We start from the raw sequence: 25,306 nt of genomic DNA, 5'->3' as shown, positions 1-25,306 counted from the left end.
CCCTCTGGGTGGGGGTTGTTAAATGGAGGCTTGGTCATGCAACACCGCCAGCTTACGCTCCTTCCGCCGGGGCGGCTGTGTTCAGCTGTCCCCTCTGGCGCCTGTCTCGTCCGCAGTCTCCAGGCTAGGGTTAACAGCCTGTTACCTGGTTTTTCCCCGGTGCGCTGCCTGCTTCCGTTGGTTAACCTTTTTTGTGTGCTTACGGCCATGCTGACTGCCTATTCTGCAGGGTCAGTGTGCCAGGCGGTGTACTATTGGGGGGACGGGGCCCGCTCGGCTTACTGGCCTGGTTGGTTCCGCCTGGGAATACCAGGTGCAGTAACTGAGGGGCCTTTGTCCGAATACGCTGGCGATGTGGGGGGCGGGGCACTACGTGCCCACCTGGTGGGGTCTTGATGCTGGCATCATGGACTTCTCCGGGCCCCCATTCCAGGGAGTCCAGTCCTTTTGGTGGGTCTGGGTCTTCCTTCGTGCTCCGCTGCTACGGCCTTGCCACGGGGTTGGGTTTGCCCTTGACCCCGTGATTCTGGGGGCAGTAACGAGGTTGTTCCTCCGTTCGTTCCCGGGTGGCATGCGGGTTGTGCGTGTGTGTAGTCGTGGGTCAAGCCACGGTCTGCTCACCCTGTGCGTTAAGTTGCTTGAGAGCTCTTCGCACGGTCGGGTCCGTCGCCTTCCCGTGAAGCCTCTAATAGGGGGGATACCCTCCATTAGGGGGGGTCGGGGGGGCTCGGCCCTCCCTGTTCTGATGGTTTTGGGGGGCTGTCAGCGGGGTGTATTTGTCAGCCAAGTGGCTCCGCTTGGCCTCCCTTGTGCAGAAGGCGAAGCCAAGCTAAGCCACTAACGATACAGAACGTTAGGTTATGACTATAACCAAGTTCTGTTAGTTAGGGGCGATGCTTGGCTTCGGACGGCCGCTGCAGCCCTTGACCTCACCTTGTGGTGAAAGCTTGGGAAGGAGGAGAGCAGGTGACCACACACCTGCTTATGAAGGTAAGCTGATGAGGGGTGTGGTCAGACTAATACTGGTATTAGAGGTACATTTGTGGTTTATTCAGTACGCGTGCACGTACGCGAGATAGTGCAGAAGGCGAAGCCAAGCATCGCCCCTAACTAACAGAACTTGGTTATAGTCATAACCTAACGTTAGTGTGTGTTTTTCTAACTGGGGTCACTAACATGTATTTCTTTCTCTTTTTTCCATGGTTGCTCACAGACAAGTGGTCAAGAGGTAAGCTCCTTACATCATCACCAAACCTAGCAGGCATAACCCCAGTGTGTATAGATGTATAGAAGGCACACGTTTATTTACATCTTTTAGAACATAACATTTCATCTTGAATTAATGGTAGTCATGATGTCATACAATGAAAAGAACTGTATGTTATACTTGATTTAATCGAAATGCTCTTGATTGTAATTTTCTCATCCGTCTCTCTTGATATGATTGACAGGTGATATCCTGGCCACGGCTTTTGGAGTCCTCTTCGCCGTCACCTTGCTGTTATTCACGGCCTACGCTTACCAACAACGGAGGAAGTACTCCAGGTGCGTTCTAGAGCTGTCCCCGAAGCCTGTTTTTGGGCTTCGAACTTCGTCAGGGTTTTTCGAACGAATGTTCAAACCTTCGTTTTTTATAATAAAAAAAAAATCAAAAATGAAAAATATTTCAAATTTAAAAGCCTAACCTCTATCTGCAACTGTGAAGAAAAACCCCATTGGTTTAAACAGAATGAAAATATTCAAAATAATAATTCAAAAATATAATACACATACAAAAAATATTCTTTTAAAAAATGTGATTTTTTTTTAATAAAAAAATCGAATGTTGATTTAGAATTCTAATGCCAACGTAATGAACGAAGGTCCGAACATTTACGTTCAGGGCAGACAGACACACAACCAGACAGAACCATCTCCACCGGCCACAGACATCACATTGTCAAGCATTCCTCTGTGGTTTGGGAGAGATGTGGGTGTTTATAACTGGAGCAGGAGGACGGAGAGTGACACGTGGTTAGTGACTCTGAGTCTGTAGGGTTCACACATTCACACACACTGTAGTGACTCTGAGTCTGTAGGGTTCACACATTCACACACACTGTAGTGACTCTGAGTCTTTATTAGGGTTCACACATTCACACACACTGGTAGCAGTGTTCACACAAGGTCCTTGAAGTGCTTAAAGTGCTTGATTTTTTACAAAAAAGTCAAGGCCTGGAATTCCTTGAAAACAGCCCGTTTTCTTTTTTTACAAGGTGCTTAAAAAGTCCTTGAAATTCAAATCAACCATTCGCATTGAACGTTTTGTTCATCCATGATCAAATTGTTCTGAATCAAGAAACACATTTTTATTTATTTAAAGTGTAAGTAATTGTCGGAAATTGGTTTTAAGCCATAAATATTGGATCCAATAATTTTTTCTATAAAATACAGCATTTAAAAGTGAATTGTATCCTTTTAAATGCCCTTTTAAAATGAAAAATAGTGCTTGGAAAAGTCCTTGAATTTCATTTTGCAATGTCTGTGGGAACCCTGTGGTAGTGAGTCCTAGAGTCTTTAGGGTTCACACATTCACACACACTGGTCATCATCACATATCTCAGACTTTGACCCCTGAACCCCCATGAAGCACACAAACACCTGACAGTATTGTTATGTCAAGTTCAGTGGTCCCTCTAGTCTAGACATGCCACTGATACCACTTCCTGCTCACTGATACACAGTACCAAGTACGAGTACTTTGTGTTGTGTACTCTCTGATACAGAGTATCAAGTATGAGTACTTTGTGTTGTGTACTCTCTGATACACAGTACCAAGTACGAGTACTTTGTGTTGTGTACTCTCTGATACAGAGTATCAAGTATGAGTACTTTGTGTTGTGTACTCTCTGATACACAGTACCAAGTACGAGTACTTTGTGTTGTGTACTCTCTGATACAGAGTATCAAGTACGAGTACTTTGTGTTGTGTACTCTCTGATACAGAGTATCAAGTACGAGTACTTTGTGTTGTGTACTCTCTGATACAGAGTATCAAGTACGAGTACTTTGTGTTGTGTACTCTCTGATACACAGTACCAAGTACGAGTACTTTGTGTTGTGTACTCTCTGATACAGAGTATCAAGTACGAGTACTTTGTGTTGTGTACTCTCTGATACAGAGTATCAAGTATGAGTACTTTGTGTTGTGTACTTTCTGATACAGAGGACCAAGTATGAGTACTTTGTGTTGTGTACTCTCTGATACAGAGTACAGAGTATGAGTACTTTGTGTTGTGTACTCTCTGATACAGAGTATCAAGTATGAGTACTTTGTGTTGTGTACTTTCTGATACAGAGGACCAAGTATGAGTACTTTGTGTTGTGTACTCTCTGATACAGAGTACAGAGTATGAGTACTTTGTGTTGTGTACTCTCTGATACAGAGTATGAAGTACGAGTACTTTGTGTTGTGTACTCTCTGATACAGAGGACCAAGTATGAGTACTTTGTGTTGTGTACTTTCTGATACAGAGGACCAAGTATGAGTAATTTGTGTTGTTCAGAGAAAATAATTGAATGTGATCCAGTTTTACAGTATGTTGAGTAAATTACAGTTGACTACATTTTGAGGTGAAATGTCAGTTTTAAAGATGGTTAAAATTGGTCTCTTTCCTCTCCCCTCAGTGCCATGGTTACCAAGCAGAATGTGACCTACATGCCTGCCAAAAAAGAAGACGTATAGTTACCATGGAGATGAAGGGACATCATTCATATTCCCTCTCTGTGTCACCATTAACCCTTTCACTACCACACCACGAAGGGTTAACACTTTCACTACAGCACTACAGAAGTAGTGAAAGGTTAACCTTCTGTAGTGGGGTAGTGAAAGGGTTAAAAGCGAATGTTTATTTCATACTTGATATGAACTTAGAAAGACTCAAGTATGTGAACTGTGTATATGAATTGGATCTAAAACTACCTACAGGCTTAGCCCGTGTTTATAGAGGAATCTCTCCATTTATATAAGAATCTCTTTATTTATATAATGGTATTTGATAATGAATGCAAACATGTCAGTTTATTGAGGTGAAAACTTCTGAACAATTTTTTTCACTGGAAGTGTGCCGTCTGCTTTCACGCAGGCAGCGTTCTCTGAGTATTGTTATGGTGTTATTGTTTTGTGAGTATTGCTATGGTTTTATTGTTTTGTGAGTATTGTTATGGTTCTATTGTTTTGTGAGTATTGTTATGGTTCTATTGTTTTGTGAGTATTGTTGTGTCTATTTAATGAAGTCGTATATCCTGTTGCATACACTCGTCACAAAATACTGGTCAGTTGTTTTGTAGTTACCTCTCACTCGTGCACAGCGATGTATTACAAAGCACAAATGGATTGTAATATTTAATAAACCTAATATGTTGTTATAAAGTCTGTTTCCAGCATCAATTTAATTGTGACTGATAGGTAACAAGTCAGCAGGAAGGGTACAACTCTTTCAGCTGAGTAACAATGTTCATCAAACAGTGTTGAAACTTGGGTGCTACAGTGTTAGTGCATAGTAGTAGAGACATATTAGTATAGTAGGAAGAGTGCATGATAGTATAAGACAGTAGTGTTGAGTGCATAGTAGTAAAGACATATTAGTAGGGCTGTCAGTTTATTGCGTTAATTAGATTAATTAATTACACAGCAAATTATCGCGTTATGAAAATTAACTCAACATTTATTACCAAAACATTTTTATTTTTTTATATTTTTTTTGTATCTCATTCATTCCATAAGCACGTAGAATACAATATAATATGGTCCATTTGCATGTTCTTGGTATCTGATTCTAGGGACATCTATGGATCTCAGGGAATGTATTCCCAGTGCAGAAATACTGTGTCTCTTACTAGGCTTGAGTAAATTGTAATGAACCAAATGAGAATATCAATTAAATTATTTTTTTTATCTTTGACTGTGAATAACACCATGCTCAAATTGACCAGACCTGAAAAATCTAAGCAAATTAATAGATGGAAGATGATTAAACAGAAGGTTTTGTAGATACAGTACTGAATTCTGCCATCCGGACACATGCAATTTGAAATATGATTATAGAATATAGAATATCGGGCATAAAATGGTTATGCGATTAAAATGCGATTAATTAGATTAATTAATTACAAATCCTGTAATTAATTAGATAAAATGTTTTAATCGCCTGACAGCACTACATATTAGTATAGTAGGAAGAGTGCATGATAGTATAGGACAGTAGTGTTGAGTGCATAGTAGTATAGACATATTAGTATAGTAGGAAGAGTGCATGATAGTATAGGACAGTAGTGTTGAGTGCATAGTAGTATAGACATATTAGTATAGTAGGAAGAGTGCATGATAGTAGAAGACAGTAAGAAGCCACATGGTGAAAAATGCCCAGCAACGCCTCTACCACCTCAGGAGACTGAAAAGGTTTGGCATGGGGCCACACATCCCTTCTACAGAGGCACCACGGAGAGTATACTGACGGGATGCACCACCGCATGGTTTGGAAATGCCAACCAGAACGACCGCTGAGCACCGGAGAGAGTAGTGCGAACGGCTGAAAAGATCTGCGGATGCAAGCTACCCACCATAGACAGTGTATTCACCAAGCTACCCACCATAGACAGTATTATTCACCAAACTACCCACCATAGACTGTACTGTATATTCACCAAGCTACCCCCCATAGACAGTATATTCACAGAGCGGTGCGTGAGCGTGTTCATTAGATGGGTGAAATCCTCTTTCAGTGCCTCTGTGCCCGTTTTCTTAGGCAGTTATCCTCGCTGGTATGCACGCCATTAGCGTTAGCCACGCTTCTAGGCGTCTTTGCTTTTGGAAAGAATGATCCCCCAAAAGAAAAAATATGATTATTATTATAATTGTTACATTTTTCTTTCATTCGACTAAGAGGTTGGCAGTCGACTACGGCTCCTTTCGATCGATTAGTCGACTATTGGACTAGTCGGGGTCAGCCCTAGTCAACTGTATGCAAAGGTTATGCATATTATATGTTCATTTTATGCTATTTGCTGTGAAGCACTTTGAGCTGCAATCCATGTATGAAAGGTGCTATATAAATAAAATTATTATTATTATTATTATTATTATAGATGTGGTGTGTGATGGAAACCTAGTTTATATGTGGTGTGTGATGGTAGGTGCAGAGTGTGGATATGTATAATGTGGGGAACACATCCTGCCATCACAGATGTTCAGGGGTGTAAAAAGTATCCAGAACTGATACTTAACATATTCATGGCCAACCACGTATATATACGTGATTCGGCGCCAGCGCTTGAGGGCCAATCACGTATATATACGTGATAAGCTTGTTTTTGCTTTTATTGCATTTTAATAACCTACTCAATGTCACAGAGCAGCACTGCAGATATACCCTACTCTTGGGATTCGGAAAAGTGCATTACCGGCCAGATCCTGGTAGTGGCGCTGTCTCGAGAATGGAGTACTCCTTGTTATTTTTTTTCATTCAGGCCTAGTTTTTCTGTTAGCCTGAAGCGAGGGCTTCAGCCGATCGCCTGGAATAGTTTTAGCGACGCGGAATTCAGTATGCAGTAAAGGAATATAGCATCAGCCAATGGACATATCGATCTACCAGATGGCGATCAATAACTGGGAAATCCTTTTTGGGATCCAACCGGCCACAGGTAAGAGCTATTTGACGTAAATTACAGCCCGATCTGGCCTTGTTCTCATATCCAACCCTCTCATCAGCGTATGATGCTACAATAACGAATGCCGTTATTGGTAATCAATAATCAGAAACGACTTCCCCCGCCCCCCCCCCCCCCCCCCCCTTCCGTGGAACATGATATCAATCATATGCATTTAGATTTTTATCCCTAGCTTGTGTATGGCCGAAACGCCAATCGATTTAACGTTATTAGCTTAGCGCCCTATAACTAGCGTTGCAGGAATTATACCAGACCATTCCGATATAACGTTCATATTCACGACGCTATAAAACGGGAACGTATTGATGAATTTTTTTTTTCTTTATGGCATATTGAAGGGAAGGTTTATAGTGTCAATTGACAATGAGAATGGACACATAGCAATAATTTAAAATATTGATTTAGCTCTCGTAAACCTTGTTACGAGAAGCTGGCCTTATAGAGTGGGGCCCGTCTAATCCCAGTGGCCGTCAATGTGTGTGAAAGTATGGGTATCGTCTCAAAATCTTACTCAAGTAAAAGTCAGAGTATCTGGCTAAAAACACACTTGAGTAAAAGTAAAAGAAATTCTACTTTTAAATGTTCTTAAGTACTAAAAAGTAAAAGTAAAAACTTTTTTTTTATTGCAAGGGATAGACCAGGGGTCTCAACCTCATTCCACACCGTGGGCCAAGTTTTCATTTGAACGACACAATGCACCAGGTGAGTTAGTTGAAGAGGTGAGGCAATTAGTGAAATCATCAGCTGGTGTTTAGGCAAGGCTGGAATGAAACCAAGCATGCACTCGGCCCACAATGGAATGTGTTGTGCGGCTGCAGGATTAATAACGTTGCCGTTAGTTTGGCCAGAGAAACAAATATACAAATAAAAATTGTTGGACCTGAGAGATTTGTACTTTGTAGGTCTGCATTTTAAATGTAAGGAGTAAAAAGTATGTTTTTTTTCTATGAAATGCAATTGAGTAAAAGTACAAGTATACAAACCTAATAATACTTGAGTAAAGTACAAATCCCTTTACACCCCTGATGATGCCTCAAGAGCAGTGCCTCCACTGGCTGGGGTCTAGCCGTGCTGCGGCCTGTCTGGTAACCCAGTGAGCGCCGGGCCAAACCTGGCCGGACCCCGGCTGAGGCCGACACCTTTCACAACCTGGCCGAAGCTGGCTGGGACTGTTGTATCGTGTGGTTTAGCTTGTGTACCACAGCTGGTGGTGTGGGTTTTGAAAGGTTTCCTAGCAACCCAGAGAGTTTACAAGAAATGCAATGGAGACACAAACCAAACCCAACCGTACCATGGCTAGCCCCAGTCAGGCTGAACAGACAGTAGCTAATGGAGACAGGGCAAACGTTTAGTCACAACTTAGCCCTTGGAATCTAAATCTGCTGAATCATTTTTTTTTTCTCAGTAAATGTTCCCTATGCGATTGTCATAATTTTGTGAGCCTTTGATATGACAGTGGTTACTGTACTGCGAGAGAATTCCAATACCTACTGTGTATACCAAAGTACTAAATGGTTGCAGAGGAAAAACAGTGGACGTTACATCACATTAGTCAGTGTCAACCGACTTCACAGAAGGGTGCGTGTGTTTTGAGAATCCAGAGGAAAAGACGAATCACTTTGACCCCTAGCTGGCCCTGCAGCAGAGGCAGACCATGATGGTACCACTCACACAGGAGATATCACGGTGTTGAAGAATGCCACGGGACACAGGGGAGTAACGTGAAACAGACACACTTGAACATACAACACATGTATAGAGTCATCTCTCACAGCGGCGTTCTTTTAAACACGCTTCATGCATCCCATGACTAGAAGACATTATGTCAACGTTCACCCGCACTGCAACGTGATTAGGTTAAAGATTTATCGCCATGCGGGATGCAGGTTACCATCATCAATCACCAGCTGGGGAATGTCCCGATTCATCATTTCCATCCCTCGACAGGCAGTGTTGGGGAAAGTTCACTTTCTACACGAACTAGTTCAGTTCACAGTTCACACATTTTTAAATGAACTAGTTCAGTTCATAGTTCGTCATTCAACATTTTTAACTAAAGTTCATGGTTTCAAAAATGAACTAGTTTATAGTGTATAGTTCTTTTTTCAATACGTTGCTGCGAGATATTATAAAATTTGAAGCGTTGTCTGTTACTGTACACACAGCCTTGTTGTGGATTTTGAATTCTTTGTTAACATCTGACAATAATGTTGCCAATACATCATGTGTATGTGCTCCTTTAATCGCCGGCTCCACATTGTTGTGATGACGTGTTTGTTAGTGCGACAGCCAGGGGTGACAGGCAGCTCGCTGTCGCCAGATTGGGTGGTTTTCCGCATCATATTAAGGCCTGTTTACGCTGGGTTTTCGTCCTGGAAGGCTCTTAGAAATCTGGCACAATGAAGCTATACTGTGATAGTATAATATACAGTATATATATATATATATATATATATATATATATATATATATATATATATATATATATATATATATATATATATATAGTATAGTATACTACTTGACTACTTGACCTTACTCCTAGAACCCACCTCACCCCTGCCCACTTTGACAACCTAGGATGGCTTAGAGTAGACGACAGAATACAGCAACTTGCAATGGGCCTGGTCTACAAGATACACTACACCACCAAGGTACCCATGTACATGTCAAAATACTTCCCAAAGGTCAGTGAATACCATGACCACAACACCAGAGGGAGCTCCACAAATCATGTTAAACCCAGATTCGGCTCAAACAAGGGACTAAACACTTTTCGCAATTATGCCACATCAATGTGGAACGCCCTACCCAAAGCTGTAAAGGAATGTGAATCACTACCCACTTTCAAAAACACTCTCAAAGAACACCTACGGAAGACTGCAATTCGAAACTGGCCCCTGTAAATGTCCTAACCCAACCGCGTGTTGCTTTTTAACAGCGGAGCAGTGCAAGAATGTGACAATTTGACCATGTGACCGCGGCAACGCGGGAGAGCGGCAGTGCGGAAATAGGCTGTCTCTAAGACAAACTCTAACCTTAACCAGCTCCTTAACAGCGCCTAAACTTAACCGTTCTAACCTTAACCAACTCCGAAACAATGCCTAACCTTAACCTTAACCTTAACCATGCCTAACCTTAACCGGCGAAAGAATACATGTTAAAAAAAAAATCATGTTAAAAAAAAAATTTGATGGGATTCAAACTCGTCAACAACGGACCGCAGGACCGCAGCCAGACATTGACCTTGGACTAATAGGAACCCAAGGAGGACAATACACTACCTGAAGCATACTGCACCTTATGTGACACTGAATACTGTGAATATATATTTCATTTAGTTAGATAGTTAAATTATATTGACCAAATTGTTTACACTGCTGTGTTGTTTTTTACTACCTGTACCCCCCCCCCTTCCCCCATGCTCAGTATATTTTTACTGTATTTATTTCTGTATATTTTATTTCATTTTTATTCTATTTTACTCTACTCTTATCCTAAGCAACTTGATTGATTTGTGTTATTATTCTAATTCGTGACCTGTCCTGTCTAAATGTTTAAATGTTGAGCGATTTGCAGTGTCAAATTTCCCACGGGATAATAAAAGTATTTCTATTCTATTCTTTTTTTTTATCCACTTTTTCTCCCATTTTCTATATTTTCTCCCATCCCAATTTCGTATCATCCAATTCAACCCTCCCCTGTCACGGACGCTGTTTCTTGCCTCCCACAAGCCGGCTGCAATGTGGACTAAGTCATACATAGCACAAGTCCCCTCCGGTACTTGAGGTAACAGCAGTCGCATCTTTTCATCTGCGCAGCTCGATCTCTCAGTGGCGAGGAGTAACGCGTGGGAGGCTCACGCTGCCCCCGACACTTCCTGATTCTACTGCGCAGGCGCACCAACCGACCTGTAGGAGTCGCTGTCCACAACGCCCGATCCCCACCCATCAGTTTCCCACCCCCTAATACGGCCAATGTGTATTAGTACGGACGACCAGCTAAACTGAAAGCAAATGTGGAGCGCTGGGCTCGAACCGACAAGCCCGGCGTCTCCAGCATTTCGTGGCGAGCGCCTTGCCCACTACACCACGTAGCCACCCGTATTTCTATTCTATTCTATTCTATCCCCTTAACAATTGTATGTATTGAGCTGTACTGTACTGTACCCATTCTGCAATCTGTTAATAAAGCGCAATTTACGTTCATCTACCGGAAATACAGTACGTTCAGTTCACGTTCGCCCAAAATATGAACGAGTTCGTGAGCGATCGTTCATTGAACGCGTTCAGGTACATCATTGTCAACAGGGAGACAGTGTGCAGCTATAGCACATTTATCAAATCAGCATTCAGCAGCATTAGCGCCCCCAGAAAACACACTGGGCAGCGGTGGCTGGACGGAGGATTTATAGGGTCTTACAGTATGTCCCTCTTTTCCCAGAGAAATTCCTGGAAATCCCTCCTACTTGGGGTTTCTGATGGTGAATGATATCAGTTTCAAGGTAAATGAGTGAATAATGTCAAACACATTGTGCTCCTCCACTAATCATGTGAGGAGAAGTCCACTTCCACTTCCACTCCCTTCAAATATCCTCTGCTGTGCAAAGGGAACCGCTCCCGCCTACCTCCGGTCAATTGTCTCTAAGTAACTACACACCCTCAAGACCCCTACGCTCTGCATCTTCTGGCCGTCTCAGACCCACTCCTATCCGAGCTCCAGGAGGGTCATCAAGGAGAAGCCGTCCTTGCCCCACAATGGTGGAATGAACTGCCCACCCCAGTTAGGACAGCCGAAACCAGTCCAATCTTTCGGCGTCGACTCTTCAACCATTATCTAAAAAATAATAATAATAATAATAGTACCTACACACACCAAACTTTCCACATTTCTTTCTATCCATATCCTGCTTCTAATTACAAAAGGGTTTCTTGATATATCATTCATAGCTGGGTTTATAGTACATTTTATATTTATATTATATATTTATATATTCTTTTATGACAGTAGACAGTATTTCCTGATGGGCTGATAAGAGGACATAGCCACAATCCCTTCTGTGAAAAGTTTCTTTTTGAATGTAACAACAAAATGAAACCACGTTTTTTAATCTGGCATTATCCATGTTGGTGATGCGAGACTTGGCGATACATGCAAATGTGAGCATATATAATGAGGAGGTGCCTCATTTGCATATATAAACATAAAATTCTGAAAACTTGCAATACATTTTTTCTTACTTTTTATGTACATCACAAACTGGGAAAGTTTCATAGTGATATCTATTAAAATATTTGTTTTGCCTATTAGGGGGTCGCCAAAGGTTATTACCTTGGATGTCAGAATGATCTGCAATTTGTTGCATTGTTAACTAGCTACGTTTGATATCTCAGATAGTTTGTATATTCTTAATTTCAATACAGGCTTCAATAGAACTGACACCAAGCAGAGCACAGAACACTGGTATTCTGACCTGATGACCCTTCCTTCTCTTGAATGAAGGAAAACGTTTATTTAAAATAGACACCACAGCTACAGTGGACCAGTCACAGTGGACAGACCAGATGTGTTGTTTTGCGTGTTTATAGCACAAGTGCTAGTTTTCAACAGTAGTCTATTGAGGCTTTTCTAAAAGATATAATCAAATGAACAGTATAATACAGAATTAAAATCACAAATCAGAACAAATAGTTACCAGAACAAGAGTCCATGATCAAAAGAATAAAACCAGTCCGCGTCTACATATGTGAGCACTGCTGCTTTGATTTCAGCCATACCTTGAGTCCTCTGCTGAAGACGTTGGTATTGGACTCCAGTTTTAAGCCAGTAGGCAGAGAGTTCCATAAGTTTGCCCCGTTAACAGAGAAGGTAGACTGTCCAAACGAACTCTTGCACATGGGAACAGTACAGTCACCATTATTGGAAGCTTGTGTGTTTGCTCTGCTAGAGCTCCAAATAAAGATGAGACATGATTGTGCAAACATTTAAAAACTAGTCTAATATTACAGAAATTTACAAAATGTTCAAACGTGAAAAGATTGTTTACTCAAAACACCACAGTGATGCCATCGCATTGGTTACGGTCCATGATTTTTATAGCCTGTTTGTATTATAGTTATGGGTTTTAGTATGGTTTGTGAGGTTTGTGACCATGATGTGATACAGTAAGACAAGTGGGAAAGAATCATAGCGTGCATATAAAGTTGACCAGCTTTAGTTGACAGATCCCTTCTAATAAAAAACGAAAACAGTTTTAATCTGAAACTCTTATAGTTTTCTTGTTCTCTAGGAAACCAACGCACAGCCCCTATCACTTCACTTCCTCTGACGATCTCTCTACTGACTCAGCAGGATACCGCCAATCTATGGGAACAGGGCGCTGGTTTCCTATCCATCCTATACATTCACATGTTAATAATACAGTAGGCTTTGATTAACTGTGAAACCTCTGTTGCTCTCAGAGTCCCATACAGTACAGGGTTGCATAATTCTTCCTCTTACAGTATTTACATCCTTCTATATCTTCTCTTCCTCTCACAGGGACCAGGCTGACTGGAAATGAGTATGTCTATGTGTGTTTGTAAGTGTTTTGCTTAAGTGTGTGTGTGTGTATGTGTGCGTGCATGCGTTTGTGTGTACTATACTTATCTCAAGAACATAGTAGGTTAAGCACCATTGTTTATCCAGCTTGTTTTAGAGCTATGCCAATGTCAGACCAAAAGAACATAATATATGCAGAGAGATGTATTCGGTGTCATTCTATCTGCTGTGGTTTGACATTAACCCTTTCACTGCCACATGACAAACGGTTAACCCTTTCACTACCACACTACAGAAGGTTAAACCTTTACTATCACACTACAGATGGTTAACCTTTCACTACCACACTACAGAAGGTTAACCCTTTACTATCACACTACAGATGGTTAACCGTCTGTAGTGTGATAGTAAAGGGTTAACATTCTGTGCAGGTGCAGACTGTGTGGTTGTAGTCTATATGGTTGTAGTCAGTGTGGTTGTAGTCTATATGGTTGTAGTCTATATGGTTGTAGTCTATATGGTTGTAGTCTATATGGTTGTAGTCAGTGAGGTTGTAGTCTATATGGTTGTAGTCTATATGGTTGTAGTCAGTGTGGTTGTAGTCTATATGGTTGTAGTCAGTGTGGTTGTAGTCTATATGGTTGTAGTCTATATGGTTGTAGTCTATATGGTTGTAGTCTATATGGTTGTAGTCAGTGTGGTTGTAGTCTATATGGTTGTAGTCTATATGGTTGTAGTCTATATGGTTGTTGTAACTGAGGGGTACAATTCCCTGACTGTATTGTTAGATATGGTATTTAATACCACTACCTCTTGTACTTTAACTTCTGGCCATCCAGTACATGATATAAGTATGATGAACACTTTCCCACCTGATGAAACGAATCCACACAAATGTACAAATCGAAGGTTTAATATAGCAAAAGGTATATACAACGTTCACTTGTTTACACTTATGGTTTGAAATATGCACTTGTATGGCAAATGAGTATTCGTAGGTAAATCAACATTGAATGTCCAATCTCTGGTTACACAGGGAGTAAGTATACAACCTGGATATTTAGGAAACTATAGCGATGGTACTTAAATGATTATAGCTGGATACACTAAGGGGGGGGGGGGGTCCCGCTGGTTGTAAGACAGTAGGAGGGGGGGGGTTAGAGAAGCCGCTGGCGGTATCCCATCTGGCCGACGGTTTCTTGGGAGAATTCAAAGTCTTGAACACGGTGCCCACAGAACCTCGGTCCGCAGAAGAATACAGCTGGACCCTCTGTGGACGGTAGCTGCCGGTCCACAACGGAGAGACGTGAGGCGACCTCACTGGTGTAGAGCGCCGTCTCACCTGGAGTCCTCTCCGGGGGGTAGTTCCAACACTCCGCAGTGTTGGCCTTTATCCATGGAATAATCAAAGCACCCAAAGCATAATCCAAGCCGCGGAAGGCTCGCCGTCGTCCGGGTAGAGTAATCCAATATACAGGTCCAGTCGCCCTGGCCCGGAGCTCCTCGGATGCAAGCACCACTAGGGGTCTGCCCAGCCTGGTTAAGCGTCCAGATAACGTCAGGAACGATGGGGGTACTGATAACTTTAGAACTCTAACCGAACGATGCACCATACATAAATAGACTATTATTAGCTTAATATAATACGTCCAACTCGACGGTATAGTGCCAAACTATGACTATTCAACTATTAATTTACACGATATCTCAATGCCTATTCTGAGGCCAAGTAGGCCTTACTACACCACACGTGCGTCGTGGGGAGGCTTCGCGTCTGTCACTCTGTTGGAGGGTAAAGAACTGGACTAAAAAGTTCTACTTTACTTGCGCCATATATATATGCGCTATGAACAAATAGTACCATTCGTATTTCGCCCGACATATTCCTGCGCGGAACCGGGGCTTGCCACGACATGTTGGGCGGCACGATTGAACTTGGACCTAGGGGTATGGCAACCTGGCGCCAGGTTCTCGTCCAATGGTAGAATGAAACTATTATGGGCTGTTTAGTAGACTAAAGGGATATTCAGTGCATATTGTACAAGGAATATACAGGGGATATCAAACGATATACAAATACAATTAAATATATATATATAAATAAATATATATATTCGGTTTAATCTGATCCTTCACAACAGTTGTAGTCTATATGGTTGTAGTCTATATGGTTGTAGTCTATATGGTTGTAGTCAGTGTGGTTGTAGTCTATATGGTTGTAGTCTATATGGTTGTAGTCTATATGGTTGTAGTCTATATGGTTGTAGTCAGTATGGTTGTAGTCTATATGGTTGTAGTCTATATGGTTGTAGTCTATATGGTTGTAGTCTATATGGTTGTAGTCTATATGGTTGTAGTCAGTGTGGTTGTAGTCTATATGGTTGTAGTCTATATGGTTGTTGTCTATATGGTTGTAGTCAGTGTGGTTGTAGTCTATATGGTTGTAGTCTATATGGTTGTAGTCTATATGGTTGTAGTCTATATGGTTGTAGTTTATATGGTTGTAGTCAGTGAGGTTGTAGTCTATATGGTTGTAGTCTATATGGTTGTAGTCTATATGGTTGTAGTCTGTATGGTTGTAGTCTATATGGTTGTAGTCTATATGGTTGTAGTCAGTGAGGTTGTAGTCTATATGGTTGTAGTCTATATGGTTGTAGTCTATATGGTTGTAGTCTATATGGTTGTAGTCTATATGGTTGTAGTCTGTATGGTTGTAGTCTATATGGTTGTAGTCTATATGGTTGTAGTCAGTGAGGTTGTAGTCTATATGGTTGTAGTCTATATGGTTGTAGTCTATATGGTTGTAGTCTATATGGTTGTAGTCTATAGTCAGTGAGGTTGTAGTCTATATGGTTGTAGTCTGTGTGGTTGTAGTCTATATGGTTGTAGTCTATATGGTTGTAGTCTATATGGTTGTAGTCAGTGAGGTTGTAGTCTATATGGTTGTAGTCTATATGGTTGTAGTCTATATGGTTGTAGTCTATATGGTTGTAGTCTATATGGTTGTAGTCTGTATGGTTGTAGTCTATATGGTTGTAGTCTATATGGTTGTAGTCAGTGAGGTTGTAGTCTATATGGTTGTAGTCTATGTGGTTGTAGTCTATATGGTTGTAGTCTATATGGTTGTAGTCTATATGGTTGTAGTCTATAGTCAGTGAGGTTGTAGTCTATATGGTTGTAGTCTGTGTGGTTGTAGTCTATATGGTTGTAGTCTATATGGTTGTAGTCTATATGGTTGTAGTCTATATGGTTGTAGTCTATATGGTTGTAGTCAGTGTGGTTGTAGTCTATATGGTTGTAGTCTATATGGTTGTAGTCTATATGGTTGTAGTCTATATGGTTGTAGTCTATATGGTTGTAGTCAGTGTGGTTGTAGTCTATATGGTTGTAGTCTATATGGTTGTAGTCTATATGGTTGTAGTCTATATGGTTGTAGTCTATATGGTTTTAGTCAGTGAGGTTCTAGTCTGTATGGTTGTAGTCTATATGGTTGTAGTCTATATGGTTGTAGTCTGTATGGTTGTAGTCTATATGGTTCTAGTCTATATGGTTGTAGTCAGTGTGGTTGTAGTCTATATGGTTGTAGTCTATATGGTTGTAGTCTATATGGTTGTAGTCTATATGGTTGTAGTCAGTGTGGTTGTAGTCTATATGGTTGTAGTCTATATGGTTGTAGTCTATATGGTTGTAGTCTATATGGTTGTAGTCTGTATGGTTGTAGTCTATATGGTTGTAGTCTATATGGTTGTAGTCTGTATGGTTGTAGTCTATATGGTTGTAGTTAGTTTGGTTGTAGTCTATATGGTTGTAGTCTATATGGTTGTAGTCTATATGGTTGTAGTCTATATGGTTGTAGTCAGTATGGTTGTAGTCTATATGGTTGTAGTCTATATGGTTGTAGTCTATATGGTTGTAGTCTATATGGTTGTAGTCTATATGGTTGTAGTTAGTTTGGTTGTAGTCTATATGGTTGTAGTCTATATGGTTGTAGTCTATATGGTTGTAGTCTGTATGGTTGTAGTCTATATGGTTGTAGTCTATATGGTTGTAGTTAGTTTGGTTGTAGTCTATATGGTTGTAGTCTATATGGTTGTAGTTAGTTTGGTTGTAGTCTATATGGTTGTAGTCTATATGGTTGTAGTCTGTATGGTTGTAGTCTATATGGTTGTAGTCTATATTGTTGTAGTCTATATGGTTGTAGTCTGTATGGTTGTAGTCTATATGGTTGTAGTCTATATGGTTGTAGTATATATGGTTGTAGTCTATATGGTTGTAGTCCATATGGTTGTAGTCAGTTTGGTTGTAGTCTATATGGTTGTAGTCTATATGGTTGTAGTCTATATGGTTGTAGTCTATATGGTTGTAGTCTATGTGGTTGTAGTCTATATGGTTGTAGTCTATATGGTTGTAGTCAGTGTGGTTGTAGTCTGTATGGTTGTAGTCTATATGGTTGTAGTCTATATGGTGTAGTCTATATGGTTGTAGTCAGTATGGTTGTAGTCTATGTGGTTGTAGTCTATATGGTTGTAGTCTATATGGTTGTAGTCTATATGGTTGTAGTCTATATGGTTGTAGTCTATATGGTTGTAGTCAGTGTGGTTGTAGTCTATATGGTTGTAGTCTATATGGTTGTAGTCTATATGGTTGTAGTCTATATGGTTGTAGTCTATATGGTTGTAGTTAGTGTGGTTGTAGTCTATATGGTTGTAGTCTATATGGTTGTAGTCTATATGGTTGTAGTCTATATGGTTGTAGTCTATATGGTTGTAGTCAGTGTGGTTGTAGTCTATATGGTTGTAGTCTATATGGTTGTAGTCTATATGGTTGTAGTCAGTGTGGTTGTAGTCTATATGGTTGTAGTCTATATGGTTGTAGTCTATATGGTTGTAGTCTATATGGTTGTAGTCTATATGGTTGTAGTCTGTGTGGTTGTAGTCTATGTGGTTGTAGTCTATATGGTTGTAGTCTATATGTTTGTAGTCTGTGTGGTTGTAGTCTATGTGGTTGTAGTCTATATGGTTGTAGTCTATATGGTTGTAGTCTATATGGTTGTAGTCTATGTGGTTGTAGTCTATGTGGTTGTAGTCTATGTGGTTGTAGTCTATATGGTTGTAGTCTATATGGTTGTAGTCTATATGGTTGTAGTCTATATGTTTGTAGTCTATATGGTTGTAGTCTATATGGTTGTAGTCTATATGGTTGTAGTCAGTGTGGTTGTAGTCTATATGGTTGTAGTCTATATGGTTGTAGTCAGTGTGGTTGTAGTCTATATGGTTGTAGTCTATATGGTTGTAGTCTATATGGTTGTAGTCTGTATGGTTGTAGTCTGTATGGTTGTAGTCTGTATGGTTGTAGTCTATATGGTTGTAGTCTATATGGTTGTAGTCTATATGGTTGTAGTCTATATGGTTGTAGTCTGTATGGTTGTAGTCTATATGGTTGTAGTCTATATGGTTGTAGTCTATATGGTTGTAGTCTATATGGTTGTAGTCTATATGGTTGTAGTCTATATGGTTGTAGTCTATATGGTTGTAGTCAGTGTGGTTGTAGTCTATATGGTTGTAGTCTATATGGGTGTAGTCTATATGGTTGTAGTCTATATGGTGTAGTCTATATGGTTGTAGTCAGTTTGGTTGTAGTCTATATGGTTGTAGTCTATATGGTTGTAGTCAGTGTGGTTGTAGTCTATATGGTTGTAGTCTATATGGTTGTAGTCTATATGGTTGTAGTCTATGTGGTTGTAGTCTATATGGTTGTAGTCTATATGGTTGTAGTCTATATGGTTGTAGTCTATATGGTTGTAGTCTATATGGTTGTAGTCTATATGGTTGTAGTCTATGTGGTTGTAGTCTATATGGTTGTAGTCTATATGGTTGTAGTCTATATGGTTGTAGTCAGTGAGGTTGTAGTCTATATGGTTGTAGTCTATATGGTTGTAGTCTATATGGTTGTAGTCTGTATGGTTGTAGTCTGTGTGGTTGTAGTCAGTATGGTTGTAGTCTATATGGTTGTAGTCTATATGGTTGTAGTCTATATGGTTGTAGTCTATGTGGTTGTAGTCTATATGGTTGTAGTCTATATGGTTGTAGTCTATGTGGTTGTAGTCTATATGGTTGTAGTCTATATGGTTGTAGTCTATATGGTTGTAGTCAGTATGGTTGTAGTCTATATGGTTGTAGTCTATGTGGTTGTAGTCTATATGGTTGTAGTCTATATGGTTGTAGTCTATATGGTTGTAGTCTATATGGTTGTAGTCAGTGAGGTTGTAGTCTGTATGGTTGTAGTCTATATGGTTGTAGTCTATATGGTTGTAGTCTATATGGTTGTAGTCTGTATGGTTGTAGTCAGTTTGGTTGTAGTCTATATGGTTGTAGTCTATATGGTTGTAGTCAGTGTGGTTGTAGTCTATATGGTTGTAGTCTATATGGTTGTAGTCTATATGGTTGTAGTCTATATGGTTGTAGTCTATGTGGTTGTAGTCTATATGGTTGTAGTCTATATGGTTGTAGTCTATATGGTTGTAGTCAGTGAGGTTGTAGTCTATATGGTTGTAGTCTATATGGTTGTAGTCTATATGGTTGTAGTCTGTATGGTTGTAGTCTGTGTGGTTGTAGTCAGTATGGTTGTAGTCTATATGGTTGTAGTCTATATGGTTGTAGTCTATATGGTTGTAGTCTATGTGGTTGTAGTCTATATGGTTGTAGTCTATATGGTTGTAGTCTATGTGGTTGTAGTCTATATGGTTGTAGTCTATATGGTTGTAGTCTATATGGTTGTAGTCAGTATGGTTGTAGTCTATATGGTTGTAGTCTATGTGGTTGTAGTCTATATGGTTGTAGTCTATATGGTTGTAGTCTATATGGTTGTAGTCTATATGGTTGTAGTCAGTGAGGTTGTAGTCTGTATGGTTGTAGTCTATATGGTTGTAGTCTATATGGTTGTAGTCTATATGGTTGTAGTCTGTATGGTTGTAGTCTATATGGTTGTAGTCTATATGGTTGTAGTCAGTGTGGTTGTAGTCTATATGGTTGTAGTCTATATGGTTGTAGTCTATATGGTTGTAGTCTATATGGTTGTAGTCAGTGTGGTTGTAGTCTATATGGTTGTAGTCTATATGGTTGTAGTCTATATGGTTGTAGTCTATATGGTTGTAGTCTGTATGGTTGTAGTCTATATGGTTGTAGTCTATATGGTTGTAGTCTGTATGGTTGTAGTCTATATGGTTGTAGTCTATATGGTTGTAGTCTATATGGTTGTAGTCAGTTTGGTTGTAGTCTATATGGTTGTAGTTAGTTTGGTTGTAGTCTATATGGTTGTAGTCTATATGGTTTTAGTCTATATGGTTGTAGTCTATATGGTTGTAGTCTATATGGTTGTAGTCTATATGGTTGTAGTCTATATGGTTGTAGTCTATATGGTTGTAGTCTATATGGTTGTAGTCTATATGGTTGTAGTCAGTTTGGTTGTAGTCTATATGGTTGTAGTCTATATGGTTGTAGTCTATATGGTTGTTGTCTATATGGTTGTTGTCTATATGGTTGTAGTCTATGTGGTTGTTATCTATATGGTTGTAGTCTATATGGTTGTAGTCTATATGGTTGTAGTCTATATGGTTGTTGTCTATATGGTTGTTGTCTATATGGTTGTAGTCTATATGGTTGTAGTCTATATGGTTGTAGTCAGTGTGGTTGTAGTCTATATGGTTGTAGTCTATATGGTTGTAGTCCATATGGTTGTAGTCAGTATGGTTGTAGTCTATGTGGTTGTAGTCTATATGGTTGTAGTCTATATGGTTGTAGTCTATATGGTTGTAGTCTGTATGGTTGTAGTCTATATGGTTGTAGTCTGTATGGTTGTAGTCTATATGGTTGTAGTCTATATGGTTGTAGTCTATATGGTTGTAGTCAGTGTGGTTGTAGTCTATATGGTTGTAGTCTATATGGTTGTAGTCTATATGGTTGTAGTCTATATGGTTGTAGTCAGTGTGGTTGTAGTCTATATGGTTGTAGTCTATATGGTTGTAGTCTATATGGTTGTAGTCTATATGGTTGTAGTCTATATGCTTGTAGTCTATATGCTTGTAGTCTATATGGTTGTAGTCTATATGCTTGTAGTCTATATGCTTGTAGTCTATATGGTTGTAGTCTATATGGTTGTAGTCTATATGGTTGTAGTCAGTGTGGTTGTAGTCTATATGGTTGTAGTCTATATGGTTGTAGTCTATATGGTTGTAGTCTATATGGTTGTAGTCAGTGTGGTTGTAGTCTGTATGGTTGTAGTCTATGTGGTTGTAGTCTATATGGTTGTAGTCTATATGGTTGTAGTCTATATGGTTGTAGTCAGTGTGGTTGTAGTCTATATGGTTGTAGTCTATGTGGTTGTAGTCTATATGGTTGTAGTCTATATGGTTGTAGTCTATATGGTTGTAGTCAGTGTGGTTGTAGTCTATATGGTTGTAGTCTATATGGTTGTAGTCTATATGGTTGTAGTCTATATGGTTGTAGTCTGTATGGTTGTAGTCTATATGGTTGTAGTCTATATGGTTGTAGTCAGTGTGGTTGTAGTCTATATGGTTGTAGTCAGTGAGGTTGTAGTCTATATGGTTGTAGTCTATATGGTTGTAGTCTATATGGTTGTAGTCTATATGGTTGTAGTCAGTGTGGTTGTAGTCTATATGGTTGTAGTCTATATGGTTGTAGTCTATATGGTTGTAGTCTATATGGTTGTAGTCTATGTGGTTGTAGTCTATATGGTTGTAGTCTGTATGGTTGTAGTCTGTATGGTTGTAGTCTATGTGGTTGTAGTCTATATGGTTGTAGTCTATATGGTTGTAGTCTATATGGTTGTAGTCAGTGAGGTTGTAGTCTATATGGTTGTAGTCTATGTGGTTGTAGTCTATATGGTTGTAGTCTATATGGTTGTAGTCTATATGGTTGTAGTCAGTATGGTTGTAGTCTATATGGTTGTAGTCTATATGGTTGTAGTCAGTGAGGGTGTAGTCTATATGGTTGTAGTCTATGTGGTTGTAGTCTATATGGTTGTAGTCTATATGGTTGTAGTCTATATAGTTGTAGTCTATATGGTTGTAGTCTATATGGTTGTAGTCTGTGTGGTTGTAGTCTATATGGTTGTAGTCTATATGGTTGTAGTCTATATGGTTGTAGTCTATGTGGTTGTAGTCTATATGGTTGTAGTCTGTATGGTTGTAGTCTGTATGGTTGTAGTCTATATGGTTGTAGTCTATATGGTTGTAGTCCGTGAAGTTGTAGTCTATATGGTTGTAGTCTATATGGTTGTAGTCAGTATGGTTGTAGTCTATATGGTTGTAGTATATATGGTTGTAGTCTATATGGTTGTAGTCTATATGGTTGTAGTCAGTGTGGTTGTAGTCTATATGGTTGTAGTCTATATGGGTGTAGTCTATATGGTTGTAGTCTATATGGTTGTAGTCTATATGGTTGTAGTCAGTGTGGTTGTAGTCTATATGGTTGTAGTCTATATGGTTGTAGTCTATATGGTTGTATGGTTGTAGTCTATATGGTTGTAGTCTATGTGGTTGTAGTCTATATGGTTGTAGTCAGTATGGTTGTAGTCTATATGGTTGTAGTCTATATGGTTGTAGTCAGTGAGGGTGTAGTCTATATGGTTGTAGTCTATGTGGTTGTAGTCTATATGGTTGTAGTCTATATGGTTGTAGTCTATATAGTTGTAGTCTATATGGTTGTAGTCTATATGGTTGTAGTCTATGTGGTTGTAGTCAGTATGGTTGTAGTCTATATGGTTGTAGTCTATGTGGTTGTAGTCAGTTTGGTTGTAGTCTATATGGTTGTAGTCTATATGGTTGTAGTCTATATGGTTGTAGTCTGTGTGGTTGTAGTCTATATGGTTGTAGTCTATATGGGTGTAGTCTATATGGTTGTAGTCTATGTGGTTGTAGTCTATATGGTTGTAGTCTGTATGGTTGTAGTCTGTATGGTTGTAGTCTATATGGTTGTAGTCTATATGGTTGTAGTCCGTGAAGTTGTAGTCTATATGGTTGTAGTCTATATGGTTGTAGTCAGTATGGTTGTAGTCTATATGGTTGTAGTCTATATGGTTGTAGTCTATATGGTTGTAGTCTATATGGTTGTAGTCAGTTTGGTTGTAGTCTATATGGTTGTAGTCTATATGGTTGTAGTCAGTGTGGTTGTAGTCTATATGGTTGTAGTCTATATGGTTGTAGTCTATATGGTTGTATGGTTGTAGTCTATATGGTTGTAGTCTATGTGGTTGTAGTCTATATGGTTGTAGTCAGTTTGGTTGTAGTCTATATGGTTGTAGTCTATATGGTTGTAGTCAGTGTGGTTGTAGTCTATATGGTTGTAGTCTATATGGTTGTAGTCTATATGGTTGTAGTCTATATGGTTGTAGTCTATATGGTTGTAGTCAGTATGGTTGTAGTCTGTATGGTTGTAGTCTATATGGTTGTAGTCTATGTGGTTGTAGTCTATATGGTTGTAGTCTATATGGTTGTAGTCTATATGGTTGTAGTCTATGTGGTTGTAGTCTATATGGTTGTAGTCTATATGGTTGTAGTCTATATGGTTGTAGTCTATATGGTTGTAGTCAGTGAGGTTGTAGTCTATATGGTTGTAGTCTATATGGTTGTAGTCTATATGGTTTCAGTCTGTATGGTTGTAGTCTGTATGGTTGTAGTCTATATGGTTGTAGTCTATATGGTTGTAGTCTGTGTGGTTGTAGTCAGTATGGTTGTAGTCTATATGGTTGTAGTCTATATGGTTGTAGTCTGTATGGTTGTAGTCTATATGGTTGTAGTCTATATGGTTGTAGTCTATATGGTTGTAGTCTATATGGTTGTAGTCTGTATGGTTGTAGTCTATATGGTTGTAGTCTATATGGTTGTAGTCTGTGTTCTACCAAGTCATTTGAGGGGCCAAAATAATCAAAATCATAATACTATTTGTATTTATTGCCAAGTAGTTTTCATACAAGGAATTAGTCTTGGTGTTTGTTTGCACAAAGAGGACAACAAACAAAACATATATTAATGATATGTTGTAATCAGTTATTAATGAGGACCACAGCTCATGAGATGTTGTAATCAGTTATTAATGAGGACCACAGCTCATGAGATGTTGTAATCAGTTATTAATGAGGACCACAGCTCATGAGATGTTGTAATCAGTTATTAATGAGGACCACAGCTCAGAATTGTTTGAGGAGGTGAGGACAAACTCAGTGCAAACTCACTTTTTCAGAAGTGAGACTTTTTTTTCTCTCCCACTTTTCTGGGAAATGGTGGTGACTTCACTGCTGGTAACTGCTGAGCCATCAGTGGAGGGGGGGTGGAGGGGGGGGATGCTCTCCATGAAGGTCCTCGAGGGGGGGGGGGGGGGTGCTCTCCCTTAAGGTCCTCGAGGAAGGGGGGGGGGGGGCGCCGCTTTTGGTGACACATTTTATCCGTCAACTCAACACACACTCAGAGGATATTGCATAACGTGTCACAGTCAGGCTGAGAGCTCTGCATAGGAGTGTGCAGCCAACACTTTTCACACAACACGATTTACATAAAAAGTCAGGACATACTTTGGTGAAATAAAAGAAAAACCTGTATTACCCTTAAAGATATCCTGTACACCTGGTCCTATCCTCTACATCTGGTCCTATCCTTTACATCTGGTCCTATCCTTTACATCTGGTCCTATCCTCTACATCTGGTCCTATCCTCTACATCTGGTCCTATCCTCTACATCTGGTCCTATCCTTTACATCTGTTCCTATCCTTTACATCTGGTCCTATCCTTTACATCTGGTCCTATCCTCTACATCTGGTCCTATCCTTTACATCTGTTCCTATCCTTTACACCTGGTCCTATCCTTTACATCTGGTCCTATCCTTTACATCTGGTCCTATCCTTTACATCTGGTCCTACCCTTTACATCTGGTCCTATCCTTTACATCTGGTCCTATCCTCTACATCTGGTCCTATCCTTTACATCTGTTCCTATCCTTTACATCTGGTCCTATCCTTTACATCTGGTCCTACCCTTTACATCT

The 25,306-nt window shown here is 39.8% G+C and overlaps 1 protein-coding gene across 1 annotated transcript in view; it reads left to right on the top strand.

Annotated features, from left to right (window-relative positions):
• The window catches only part of ca9 (carbonic anhydrase IX), a gene marked incomplete at its 5' end in the record, with an annotated part of 48,670 nt that extends 44,872 nt beyond the window's left edge, over window positions 1-3,798 (top strand). Inside the window, 3 exons of the mRNA XM_084325951.1 lie at window positions 1,214-1,228; window positions 1,452-1,545; window positions 3,667-3,798. Of these exons, the coding sequence (XP_084182077.1) occupies window positions 1,214-1,228; window positions 1,452-1,545; window positions 3,667-3,724 (167 nt within the window). The 3' untranslated portion in view covers window positions 3,725-3,798. The remainder of the gene's footprint in view (window positions 1-1,213; window positions 1,229-1,451; window positions 1,546-3,666) is intronic.
• Window positions 3,799-25,306: the final 21,508 nt, after the last annotated feature.

This window comes from Notolepis coatsorum, assembly GCF_963971535.1.
Source record: "Notolepis coatsorum genome assembly, chromosome: 12".
Lineage (NCBI taxonomy): Eukaryota > Metazoa > Chordata > Actinopteri > Aulopiformes > Paralepididae > Notolepis > Notolepis coatsorum.
The sequence above is the reverse complement of the archived record's forward strand: the minus strand, read 5'-3'. Positions and strand labels throughout refer to the sequence as shown.